This window comes from Sarcophilus harrisii, chromosome 1 (assembly GCF_902635505.1).
Source record: "Sarcophilus harrisii chromosome 1, mSarHar1.11, whole genome shotgun sequence".
In the NCBI taxonomy this organism is placed as follows: domain Eukaryota; kingdom Metazoa; phylum Chordata; class Mammalia; order Dasyuromorphia; family Dasyuridae; genus Sarcophilus; species Sarcophilus harrisii.
Genome location: NC_045426.1, coordinates 563,220,980 through 563,234,117, shown reverse-complemented (window position 1 = coordinate 563,234,117; position 13,138 = coordinate 563,220,980). Strand labels below are relative to the sequence as shown.

At 43.3% G+C, this 13,138-nt stretch overlaps 1 protein-coding gene across 1 annotated transcript; it reads right to left on the bottom strand.

The window, feature by feature from the left end:
• Positions 1–4,355: 4,355 nt before the first annotated feature.
• FOXF2 (forkhead box F2) lies at positions 4,356–11,319 on the bottom strand. The gene is made up of 2 exons (XM_003760230.3): positions 9,669–11,319; positions 4,356–5,323 (listed from the first exon to the last, which is right to left on the bottom strand). Exons 1-2 carry the CDS (start codon positions 10,948–10,950, stop codon positions 5,157–5,159), a joined length of 1,449 nt encoding a protein of 482 aa, XP_003760278.3. The 5' UTR covers positions 10,951–11,319; the 3' UTR covers positions 4,356–5,156.
• Positions 11,320–13,138: the final 1,819 nt, after the last annotated feature.

Genomic DNA, 13,138 nt, shown 5'->3' with positions numbered 1-13,138 from the left:
TCCTAACTAAGATAATATTTCATAGAGGCACATTTGGTTTTTAAAAAACTATATTTCCGTTCTGATAAAATACATTAAAATATATTTCCATTCTAAATTATGTGGATCCTGATTTGAATTAATTACCATAATGTATAGTAATTGTGTAGATATGATGGAACATCTTTTTATTGTGGTGCTGATTCTATTTTCATGGTTTTCCACATCCTCCACTCCCATTAGACTTCCTTTTTCTAAATTGGACTATGTTTATACTTTTAAAATTCTTCAGCATTGCTGCAACTCTTCAGAGAATTTGCTTCTGTAGAATTAATTTACTTCCAGGGAATGAGAAGAAAATTACCTGATCATTTCGGCCTAGGTACAAATTGACTGGATGCTTGGTAAAAGGTGGACCAAACATGACTTAATACATACTTCCAGAGCAGCTACTGCTCATGAGTGGACTCCTACCCTTTGGTTTGTTCTTTCAAAAATTTCTTTGGAGTTTCATCTCTTCTAATTAGTATTTCTCTCTCTCTATTCTCCCCTCATCTATCATTTACAATCTTGATTACATTAATCTAGGGGAAAAAACTCCTTTATGACAATTGAGATGTTCTACTCTTTCCTTTATTTTTCTTCTCTCCATTAATTTCTTTGCTCCTCTGGACTATGACCTCTGCCATCCACCCATCCAACCTACTCCCTCCCAAGCTTTTAGTGCCAAAAGCTATTGTCAAGAGGACACATATAAACCAAATGGAGTTTCTCTTAATTTTTTAATGTTTATATCTCTTTCTATCTCTGCCTCTCTCTGTGTCTCTCTGTCTCTGTCTCTGCTGATATGAAATCTCAGTGATATTCTCAATATTTCAGCAGACTGAGCTGATGATTACAAATGGCTTTTGCTTAGAAATTTTGCTGGAAGGAAAAGAAGTGCTTCTCTGAAAAACTTAACAGGTCCTCTCTTCTACCTCTTGTTCCAAAACAGGTCCAAACTCCATCCCAAAACTATTTCCTCTTGGGGCAATACTGAACAAAAGACAGTTGGGCAAGTAAACTGATGATATTTTTTTAATCCATCAATTTTAATCCATCAATCCATCCAAGACAGAATAGCTCAGGATTATCTATGGCACTTACCTTTCTAGTTTTTCAACTACTTATTTAAAAGGGTAACACCATATATCATAAAAGTTCAAAGCTGTCAGGAAATTTAAAGGTCATCTATATATCCCAAATCTCCTATTTTCTGGTGGGAAAACTGAGGCCCAGAATGATCAAATGACTCACGTAATACTACAGGTAATGGTAAAAGTCAAATATTCTCACTCCCAGGTCAGTGCTTTCCTACTCTCATTTAAATCTCCAGGCAGAGGTCAGCTACAAATACTACTGTACCTGTGGTTAGTGACACATGCTTTTTAGACCTTTTTTTTTTTTTAATGGAATCTGGCAAAGACAATTTTTATTTTTTGGAAGTTTTTGTACGTTTCTCCTTTGTTGGAGCTTCCCATGTGTCAATCTGATAAAACACCAACTGTCAGCATTTAAATTGCTCAGAAAATACAAGTGAAGTTCATGAATTTCCCCAATTTGAGGTGATCATTCCTTTTATCCTTCAGTGCATTGAAGCACATGAACTAGAACCATCACCAAAATCTGAGAAATGTTTAAACTTGAACACTATAACTTCCTCAGGAAGAAGACAATAATGGTTAAAAGAGAAGGAAGTTATTAGGGGAAAGAAGGCTATTCATTACAATTTATGTCACTTTGACTAGAAACTGAACAGCAAACATCTATATAATTGCGGGAGAGGTAGGAAAAGTAGGAAATAATCATTTAAAACATTTTTAAAAAGCACAGTGTCATTTGCTTGCTCCTTCTTAATCATTAGATGAAATGTAAACCCTGCCGAAAAAAGTAAAATACACAGGAAAAAAAGAAACAAACAAAAAACCCTCCATGTTTTTGTGTTTCCTGATCCTGGAAAGCTGTATTTCTTTAAAATTAAACGCTACTATAGGAAAATTTTAATGTATTTTTTTTCCAAAAAATTAGATATTTCATAGATCTCAAAAGTGGCTTAATGCATATGTTATCAAACTTTTGATATGTTGATTAGTTTTCCTGAACTGCTTTCTTTTTTCTTCTTTGTTACAAAGAAAAATTTATTTGGCAAGGAACACATGGAATATATTATGGATTATATGTGTGTGTATCTCTCTCTGTGCGTCTCTCTCTGTCACTTTCTGTGTCTGAGACCTCTCTCTCTCTCTCTCTCTCTCTCTCTCTCTCTCTCTCTCTCTCTCTCTCTCTCTCTCTCTCTCTCTCTCTCTCTCTCTCTCTCTCTCTCTCTCTCTTTCTCCGCCCCCCACTGTCCCCCTCTCTCTTGTCTGTTTGTCTTAATGTGGTTTAAATACATTTTTAGCGCACTGAGTCAGACCTTTCATTCCACTAGGGGGCAGCCTAACCTTTTTAAAAGCCGGCGGTGAAGCAGACGCAGTTTTTTTGTCTTTGAGGTCCTGTCATTCTCTGTATAAACAAGTTACGTTCAAGTGTTTAGGATATAAATTACGACCATGCAGGCTGCCTTGGAAAGAATGTAAACACAGCACTGTGGTCGGAGCAAACTCTGAAACTGACTTTATAATTTATAGCAGGCCCCCGAGTAGCTAGCTTATTTCGAGGGAGGAAAGGAGGGAGGGAGGGAGAGACAGAGAGACAGAAACAAGAGAGACAGAGACACACACAGACAGACAGAGACAGAAGCAGAGGCAGAGACGAAGAGGCAAAGACAGAGACAGAAACAGATAGAAAGACAGACACAGACGCACATACACACATAGAAGCAGAGAGAGAGAGAGACTGAGAGACAGGGGTGAGAGAGGAAGGAGAGAAAGAGGGAAGAAAAACTAAAAACCGACAAGAAAGACACACTTCCAAAAACAGTAATTCAAATCACTTGTTAATTTTGGAAAAAATACTGAAGAAAACTAAAGATTTAGAGGTGGTTATGGTTCTTTGAAGAAGATGCTTTAAACTGCGATCTTTTTTTTTTTTTTAAATAATGATAGACTTGGATTAAACTGAAAACATAAAAGTAAATCTCATAATATCATTGTCTCCTTCCTTTGCTCCTTCTTCTGTGGCGTGGATTTGGGCACGTGACAATTAAATGAAAAAAAAAAAAAGATCTTTCCAGAGGATCGTGAGTTTTTCGTGGGGGGGTTGGGGGGGGGAATTAAAATAGGAATCCCCAGCAATAGGAAAAATCCTTCTATGTCGCACTGAGAAAACTTTTCTCAGAGATCCGGTGGGGATTTTCAAGGAGCTCAACTGATAGGGTAAGACTGACGAAAGATATAGTTAGGTTTTAAGGAACAACAAACCCTACCTCTTTGTAGCCTAATTGGCCAGACTTTTTTTCCCTCTTTTCCTTTTTCTTTTTTTCCTCCAGGGCTTCGCCTGCGAAGTTTCAAGTCTTCAAAACTGTGCCCATCAAGAAAGTTGAAAAGCAGTCTTGGATGTAAATCCCCGAAGGCTTGGGCGAGGTGTGGGGGAGGGTGAGACATTAAAGGGATTGGGACTGGGAGGGGAAGCCCGGGATGTGGCGGCGGCTTCGGGCCTTGTACCAGCGGCCCTGAACTCACCCGGCCAAGAAGGTGTGAGCGCCTTGGGCCGCCGTGTGCTTTGTGGGATTAAATTAGCCTTTACGAGCGGAGCTTGGTAAAAACTGAGCTCCTTGATCTCTGGCATGCTTTGAGGCAATCCAGCTACCACTCACCTGCTTTCCCCCCAGTTCTGGTCTCTTCCATCAGATTTTGCATGTATCACTACCACCCAGAAAAGAATAGAGACTACCCGGACTAAACAATGTACTTATTTTCTAAATAAAGTCTCTAGGTACCTTAAAGTGAGAATAGAAGGAGATTGGGGGCGGGGGTTCTTCCCTTTTCTTAAGCAAAACTTCTCTATTGACGCGATAGGAGCCACTTTAGACCTCGGAAGGAAAAAAGAATGAAAAGAAAGTAAATTTCAAACAACCTGGCATTTAGATCTATTTTTCAGGATAACATCTGGTTTGCTTTTAAGGTTTTCCTATTCCTATTGTTTTCTCCTTTTAGTCAGAAGGCACCCGATGTGAGAAAGGAAGGAGAGAAAATATCCCGGGAAAAAGAGCGAGAACCCCGAACCCCGCGTGATTACTCAGGATGCAACCCCCAGATCAGGCTTATCACTCCGCCCGCAAGAAACCCGGGATTTGGGTTGTTACCCCGAAGTGGAAAGAATCTTATTACTTTAAATGTCCTGGAAAAGAAACGATCATTCGTTATATACAATTTTATTGAAAAAAATTTTACATCACAATATTTTGACAAACTGTAAAAGTATACATAAGTGCAAATATATCCTCCCTTTAAAGTACAAGCAATAGTGTGCGAGTATACACAAAGATCATTAAAAAATATTTTTAAAAATATGGTGGTAGAAAACAACTTTGTAAAAACGTTGTATTGTCACAATACTGAAAATCCACTTTCTTAAACTAGACAGTTTATTTCTAAATACTTTCTTAATAATACTGATGGGCACTTTTTTTCCAAAAATAGTGTCTGGAAAAATAGAACACTCCTAATTAACCAGGAAGCAATATTAAAAAAAAAAATCACACACACAAACACACACACACAAATTTCTTGTAGTCTTTCCTTTTGATTGCTTCTTTGCTATAAAATTCCAAGTTTTTCATAGAAAAATACCAACTGTCCATTTTTTCAAGATCCCGATTCCTGAAGGCAACGAAGATCTCAGAAACGCTTATTTGTCTTTTAACCTGGTTAGTTTTTAAATTCCCCACTAGGGAAATAATGGTCTTTTCTGTCCATTCTTATCTTCCTTGGTGACCTACCCTTCCTCCCTCATCCCCCAACAGGTTTCTTCTAGCGGTTTCTGAACTTTACCTGGTCTTGGTCTGTCCTTTGATGATTGGTAGAACAATACTGGCTGCCTCTGGCATTCTGGCCATGTGATTTGTGTTCTACTTAATACTATCAAGGGTGCAAGTTACATTTTACCTTGTGAGTCCAGCTAGACCTCAAACCTGTCATCCACCGGGTCCCAGACAGCCACTGTTTCATAGTCTCTCCCTCAATTGGTTCTTTATTTATTCACATGACACAGGGCTTAATGTCCTGACAGACACTTTGATGGTGATGATGGTGATAATATGATCCACTAGCCGAAGGATGAAAAGAAGAAATGCCGTTGAAATTGAGGACGAAATCTTTCCTGTCACACACTGGGGTAGAGTGATGCTGGTAGCGAGGCAGTCCCACTGAAAGAAGAAAGAAAATTTTTAAAGTATCTATATGTGTACATCTTTTTTAAAACAAATCTATCAAGACTGGTAGAATAATATACTGACACTAGTCACAGAGAGAGTCACCCATCTCTTTAACTGAGTTAGAAGATTCTTGAGAGAATCTACTTCTGGGATAAAATGGTGCTATTTAAAATTTCCTTTGGCTCAGAAAATTATTAAAATTTCATTTTTAAAGAGATGGTATCTTTACCACTCTATGAACCTGTGTGTTCATGTGAGGTGATTTTTAAAATTTATATCTAGGAAGAGTACCAATTACACTTCATGTGGGAAAGGAAGGATGATCCTTATTCATATTTTCTCCCATCTTCTTTTTATTCTATTTCTCTCTGTATCTCTCAGGTAACATTTCTCTCTGTGTCTCTCAGTGTTTCTGCCTCCCCTTTTCTCTCAGGGCTCTTGTATAAGGTGGGAGCAACCTTAGGTGTTTGAGATAGGCAGTTGATAGAAGAACCTACCATTTTTATAAGTCTCTGTCACTTTTCCGATGAGAGAAACTCATTGTGAATACGGATTGTTTTATTTTTTCAACTTGTATCCCCAGCACCTGGCACATTGACTGGCACATAATAGTACCTTAAAATACTTGTTGATTGAATGAGAGATTAATTTTACAACGAACTGAACCTATCAAGTGCTTTTTTTTTAAATTTTAATTTAATGGTAGAAAGAAAAAGAAGAGAGGATCACTAAATTCATCGGAATCTGAGCTCCATGTGTTCCCGCAGGAACACACACACACATACAAATTTTGTGTGAGTAAATTTATATCTCTAGATTGCATCCAGAGACTTTTAAATGAATTTAATGGTATTAGGGAATTTCATTTGGTTAGAGATTTTGACTGCGAGCTTTCTAAGGACACAACTCGGACACAAGTAATTTGTGTAGACTAACTGACCTCACAACAAATGTGTTTGTGACATTATATCGACCAAATGACTCTACGGTGGATTGCACTGCAAATCCTAGATTTTTAGTTTTGCCATTATGGTGCTCGCTCCTCACATCCTGGGTGGGGCTGGAGGTTTTGGGTATGGGGAAAGGAAAATCATTCTTCTTGTTGCTAGGAATGAACAGGGAAGCTTATATCCTTTCGGAGCTGGTGAAGTTTTCTGCCCCTTTCCTCACCTCTCGGCACAGAATTTAAAAACTTCTCTCTTCTTGGTCTTTTCTAATAACCCGCTTGGTATGCTGACAATAAACCCTTACAGTTTATTGCAGGCCTGATCCAATCAGTTAGCATGCTTTAACAGTGTGTGAAAAATGTATTGCAAGCCTGGAAGGGGGGTATGGGATGTGTGGGACCTCTGCTTTCAATCTTCCTTTCAATCTCTTTTAGGCTTAAGAAACAACAAGGTCACTAACATAAATAGCTGGTGATTCGGCCTATGTTTATGGACGGATAAAAACCAATTGTAACTAAATATGCGCATTGCCTTGCACCCACCAGTAAAAGAGGACACAGCTACACTCACAGCAGCAACTGGAATTGCACTTGTTCCAGGATACCGGTGAGTATTCCTTGATCTTTTTAAGTAAAATGTTTTGCAAATACCTCCCCTCCCCCACCTCCACAACTGTATTCCACACATGGGGCAGTAAAATTAGCATCATACTTTTGGACCACAATCATCTTGGTTATTGTTGTTTGTTTGTTTTTATCCGTTGCTAGGATAAACAGACAAAAATTTTAAATATGAGTGCAGGCACACACATGCACACACATCCCTCATACCCACACACCCTCACCTTGCCTTGGACATCCTTGTTTTAATAAGGGAATGGGAAAAGAACCACTAAGGTCAGATTAGCTTTTATCTGACCTACAATATTATTCTCCTTTTGACCAGAATTATTTAATGTTATAGTGTGACAGGGCATAGTTATTCTCCTCGGCTTCTCTATTGAATTTCTGGAGGAGAGGGGACCCTTAGGGAAGGCTAGGAAGAGTAAGATCAGAAATAGTCTCATTCACAAGTGTGATCTTTTTTTATCAAATTCTTGGTTTATCCTATCCAGGCACTTTCTGTCCCTACTTCCTTGTAGAGAGTGCAGAGACCTGGCCTAGCCTATGCAGTTCAATATTCTTTCAGCTTTTATCTTTCCTCATTCCCAGTAAAAGAGGGAGACCTCTCAAGGACTAACTAGTCTTCCTCTACCGCTACCTTTTCCCATTGTTGAAGTCAGTGGGTTGTATAATTAGAGTTCACCCTCATTTCAAATGCCAAATTGTTAAGGAAATATTTTTAGTGGAAAAGAAAGCACACAAAATATTCCCCAATGTCTCGGCATAAATGGAGGAAGGGGAAAGGCAAAGAATGAGACCAAAATGCCAAACAAACAAAATACATTTCTTTCCTTGCTGTTAGAGTCAAAGCACAGGCCTTGCCAGCTCTTCTCTGCTTTGCCCCTGAGAAAGACCTGCATAGATGGAGATTGAAGCAAAAATGAGCAAAAGAGAGATCAGGCTCTGGTGGGTCAGCTAGATAAGCTCAAGGGGCCCTCTCCTGCTCAAGTTTTGGATAGTTTGTTGGTTCTTCATGTTCAGTGGTTCTGGCTTGTTTACTTCCTGGTTGTGGAAGGCCTACTGGTTTATTTATTTTTTAGACAATTTTATTGAAACTTGGAACAAACTGTTTTAAGATGGTATACTAGGTACAATTAAAGTACAATTAAATTTGTTAAAATATATTTTGGGGATAACCCCTATAGGAGTCTTGATGAAGGGGCTGCCTGCCTCTGACTTAGAGTGTTATAGAGAGAATGGTGGGGGGAGGGCTGGAACTCAGTGTGTGTGTGTGTGTGTGTGTGTGTTTGTAGGGGGTGTATGATTGACAGCCTCTCTGAAGGGATAAAAAAATAAGAGGGAGAGGGTCGTCTGTACTTGTTACTTGTTGAAATTCCCATAAAATTGAACAAGACCCTGCTCTCATGTGGGTTAAGTCAGGCTAAAATCCTCTTCGGTGTGGTCCTGCCCAGACTGTCTTTGTTTAGTTAACCTCGGAGACCCACATTTAAAGAGTCTATTTGGAAAATTTCACCGTAAAGGGAGCCACATCTTTTACCCATTTGAGGGGATGTGTACTTTGTGCCTCAATTTCCCTTCTCTAATGTCTACAGGCAGAAACTCATGTAGAGTTAGAAACCTTTTTTTTTTTTTAAATATAAACTGAACTCGGGTTATAGATATTTTGTGTTCTTCCTGTTGTAGACATATTCCATTGCTTTAAGCTATAGTTTTCTTAGAGATTAGAGGATTTTGTGCAGAATTTAGGCATTTCTGGAGTTTGTGAAATTTTTCACTTTCCCTTATCTTTGCTACAAATGTACTAAAATACTTCCTGTTTCTTTCCATCCTCCCTGAGATCTCCCTTCTTTAAACATCTGATAATTCACAGGCTCTTCATAATTAGTTACCTAAATATAAGATTTTGAAAATCAACATTACTAGGAATCTCTCTATCCCAAAGCCAGCTTTTGGGGCAAGAATAGAAACAAGAAATTTCCATCAGCTCTGGGTCATTTTTTGTGTTAGGTGGTTTTCAGGGTTCCTTTTGGGTTCCCAGTTCTTTTCCCTTGTCACTCGTTGGGAAGATTTGTTTCCTAATTGACATGACCTTATTATTCCCTCTTCTCTTTCATTCTTTGTCTTTTCAGATAACTCTTTCCCTAACATTCTGGTTTTATTTATCTATCTCTTTGCCTCTCTCTTTGCCTCACCCCCTCAGCATTCTCCTCTTCCATCTCCACCTTCTAACACAGACTCCCCGGGTCTGTACAGTGATTCTTTTTCAGGAGGAGATTTTTTCACTTTTACTTCCAAACAAAATCAAAGGAAATTAATAAAATAACAAAAAATTAAACCAAAACAAAAATAAGCAAAAGAACGACTCATAAGTCAATTCATTTCTCTCAAATTTAACCTCTGTACTCTTAAAAACCCTAGGCCTGAGACCTTCAACATACAAAAGCATCCATCACCTTGTAGGTGCAGCTCCGGGATAGTGGACAGTTACTCAACCTCGACTAAAGCAAGCCCCTGACCCTAGTTACTTCCAGGGTATCAAGGTCATGATTTCCCCCCCCTGATTTTGCCTTCGTTCTATCTGACTCTCCCAACGTGCTCCTATACCTGGAAAAATGCTTAAGTGTGGATTATTCCAGTTCACCAAATAAGTGACCTTTGGGGTGTTTGATCTCTCAGATGTGGCAAGAAGGGGAATACAAAGGGCAAATGAGACACAGAACCCCGAGGTGTGAGGGACAAAGGTGGCTGCTGGCCGCCTCGGGTTACCTGAGAGGTCCTCGCGGGCATTTTGGTGCAGGTAGCTCTGCTCCAGGGAGTAGGAGGACATGCTGGAGTGGAGTCCGGCGGGGGCGGCCGGGTTGCTGCTGGGAGTCAGGGCAGGCGGCTGCTTGAGGTAAGGTGAGGAACCAGGAGGGCTCCAGTGAGCCGCTGGGCTAGTATAAGGCGAGTGGCATTCTATGGCACTCGCCATGGCAGGTGACGAGGGCACGGGGCTGCTGCTGCTGTCCGGTCCGTACTCTCCTCCAGCTGCTCCCCCTCCTCCGCCACCACCTCCTCCTCCGGCCGCCCCAACTCCAGCACCCGTGGTGACCGGGCAGCTGGCCATATATGTCGAGCCCGGGTTGGGCGACATATGGGGAACGTGATGGTGATGGTGGTGAGGGTGGGAGTGTCCCGGGGCGCCGGTGCCTGAATCGTAGCCCCCCGGCATCATGTCGAGGCCGCCGTAACCACCCTGGCCATGGCACCCGAGCGGCGCCGAGGGAGGTGGCTGGAAATCGAAGCCCTGCGGCAAGAGCGAGGCTCCAAAACCCAACCCGCTGACCATGCGGTGGTACATAGGCTTGAGCGCCTGGCACTTCCGCCTGAAACCCCGAGGCCGGCGGCGGAATGAGCCTTCCTCGAACATGAATTCGCTAGCTGGATCGATGGTCCAATAGTGGCCCTTTCCCGGGCGGCCCAGCCCCTTGGGGAGCTTGATGAAACACTCATTGAGCGAGAGGTTGTGGCGCACAGAATTCTTCCAGCCCTGGTAGGCTCCTCGAAAGAAAGGGAAGCGAGCCTGCAGGAACTGGTAGATCTCACTGAGGGTGAGCCGCTTGCTGGGCGAACTCTGGATGGCCATGACGATGAGGGCGATGTACGAGTACGGGGGCTTCTCTGGGCGACGCAGCCCAGAGCTGGCCTTCTTGCTGCCGCTACCCCCGCCTCCTCCACCGCCCCCGCCGCCTCCTCCGCTCCCGCTGCTGCCCCCGGTGCCGTTGGTGTTCTTGCAAGCTGCGGAGGAAGCGCTGGAGGACGAGGAAGATGAAGAAGAGGCAGAGGACCCGGAGGAAGAGGAGGAAGAAGAGGTGGTCTCCAGGGCGGCAGCAGCAGCGGAGGAGGAGGAGGAAGGGGGTGGCTGGCTCATCAAGACTGACTGGAGCGCACCGGGAGCCGGGCTGCAAGGACGCTGGAGAGGGACCGGCGGGGGCGGCAGACGTTGTTGCTGTTGCTGCTGCTGCTGCTGCTGTTGCTGCTGCTGCTGCTGCCCACCCTCGGTGGTCATCTGGCACGGAGGAGAAAAGCTGAGGTGGGGGTGGGGGTTGGGGGAAGAAAGGGAAGGCAATGGGGTAGGGTAGGAGATGAAGCCGGCAGTACTCCCTCTCCTGCCGCAGGAGCTGCAACCGTGGCTACTCCCGGCCAGCTCTTCGGTGTCTCCTCCCTCAGCTCCGCTGGGGCTTCAGGCAGCGGCAGAGGACTGCAGGCAACGCCCGGCGCATCCCTCCCCCAAGCATCCAGCCCTCTTCCTTGCGCAACCAACCTCTCCTTCCCTTAACACCTCGCAATAGAGTTTCGAGGAGCTGCGTCCCAGAGTTGGGACTCTGGAACTTGATGTCTCCCTTCACGTTCCCTCCTCACTTCTGTCTCTCTTCCTTCCACCCTCCCTTTCCCTCTCCCCCTCCCTTCTTCTCCTCCTCCTTCTCCTCTTCCTCCTCCTCCTTACCCCCGCCCTTCCCTTGTTTTGCATCACCGCGGGGAGGGCTCTCACTGTTTCTGAAATCACAACTTCTCTCCCCACCTGGTGGTCATCTCCCTCCCTCCTCTCTCTCTGTCTCTCTGTCTCTCTCTCTCTCTCTCTCTCTCTCTCTCTCTCTCTTCACATAAAAAGCACACACACATATACACACACAGAGAAACAGAACTTCATTGGCTTTTTGTAGAGTCCAATAGACCTCACGAAACTCGACTAGTTATTGTGTTAGAAATGTTTTTCCCTATAGGCATTCCCACCCAACCATCCGAAACCCGGGTTGTCTGCTGCGGGACAGAAACCATCCCTTTTCTTCTGGCCTCTGCCTACTACTCAACCGGCAGTCGGTTGCTGCCTCTGCCACGGCGTTAAATCTCCCCAGCTGCTTTCTCAAATACACGCACTCACACCATTTATCAACTCCATTTAGACGTTATAATTCTCACTATCTCACTCCAGTGTGCCAGACACCCAAAGGTAACGTGCGGATCTCTCTTCCTGACAGAGTCCTGCATGCTATACTTCAGTTAGAGTAGAATTTGGGACTGTTAGCCTGGGGAGAGCTATTTAGATATGATCGCGGGGGAGGGAGCGCGGGACTTTCTTTCTCCAAACCATCCTGTACCAGATAAGTGGGAAACTCCAAAAAACATGGCTGAATGGAAGGAAAAAAATTTCAGTTGCATGAGTTGAATTTGCATCTTCTGCATGACACTAAAGAAAGGAATAAAATGTTTTCTATTGGAGGTATTGTGGGGTAGGAGGGTCGGGCACACACAAAAAAAGGTATTGTATGAACAGGTTCCTTAAATGTGAAAGGCTAAGGATTCTTCTACTAAGGAAAATGAGATTAATGTATTTGTTGTGCTTTCACTCCTTAGTCTTGACCCAATCGCTAAATATCTTCCTCTAGAGCCGAAATTATACCGGTCCTACATTTATCCCGCTCTCTAGGCAAATCTGCATTGATTTCTATAGACCTTGCAAAAGGATGTGCCCTCAGGAGAAATCATTTTCTATGAGACCCGACAGTTAGTTATTGGATTACACGTGCTAGGAAATGCAGTCTGACCAGGAATCAGGACTGGGAAATGGGAGGAAGGGAGGGAATACTAGAGGAGACGCAGGGAGAGTTGGGGGGTGGGGTGGGACTGGTGGCAGAGAGAAAGGAGGGAAAAAACACTGGAGATTTGGTGCATCTTTGAGACAAACCAAAAGGGTCAAGGGAACAATGACGTTCGTAGAGAAGAACTTGGGAGTTGGGACATCCTTTAATAAATAAAAGACAGTAGGGAAGAGAGGAGGAAAGAAGAACCTGGACCCTTAGGCAGAATAGGGCCGGACACTGTACTGCTCGAGCCTGGAGCTAGTGTCTGAGCTACAGAATCTGCTCCATGTTGAACTTACTGGTGGGTATATACAGAGGAGGAAGAGGAGGTGGAGGAGGGGGTAGTGGTATCTGTGTGTGTGTGTGTGTGTGTGTGTGTGTGTGTGTGTGTGTGTTGGGGGGAGCTGGTCCCAGACAGTGACCTGAAGTTGAGTGGAAGCAGGCTTTTTCCATCAAACTCTGCCTGGATACCACACACAGAGCCTAAGTGTCAGTTTACTGCACTGAGCCCGGCTCCTTTTCCCTAAGCTCCACAGTAATTAGACAAAGAAAACCTAAATTAGCTGAACAGGCGTCGACAGCTTCCTCCAGAGCACCCCTGGTACCTACATGGGA

Excerpts from the sequence above, each read along its gene's own strand:
- FOXF2 (XM_003760230.3), bottom strand. The coding sequence starts at position 10,950 with ATGACCACCGAGGGTGGGCAGCAGCAGCAGCAGCAACAGCAGCAGCAG. Across the intron at positions 5,324-9,668 it reads TGCCCGCGAGGACCTCTCAG|TGGGACTGCCTCGCTACCAG; the intron begins GTAACCCGAGGC and ends TTCTTCTTTCAG.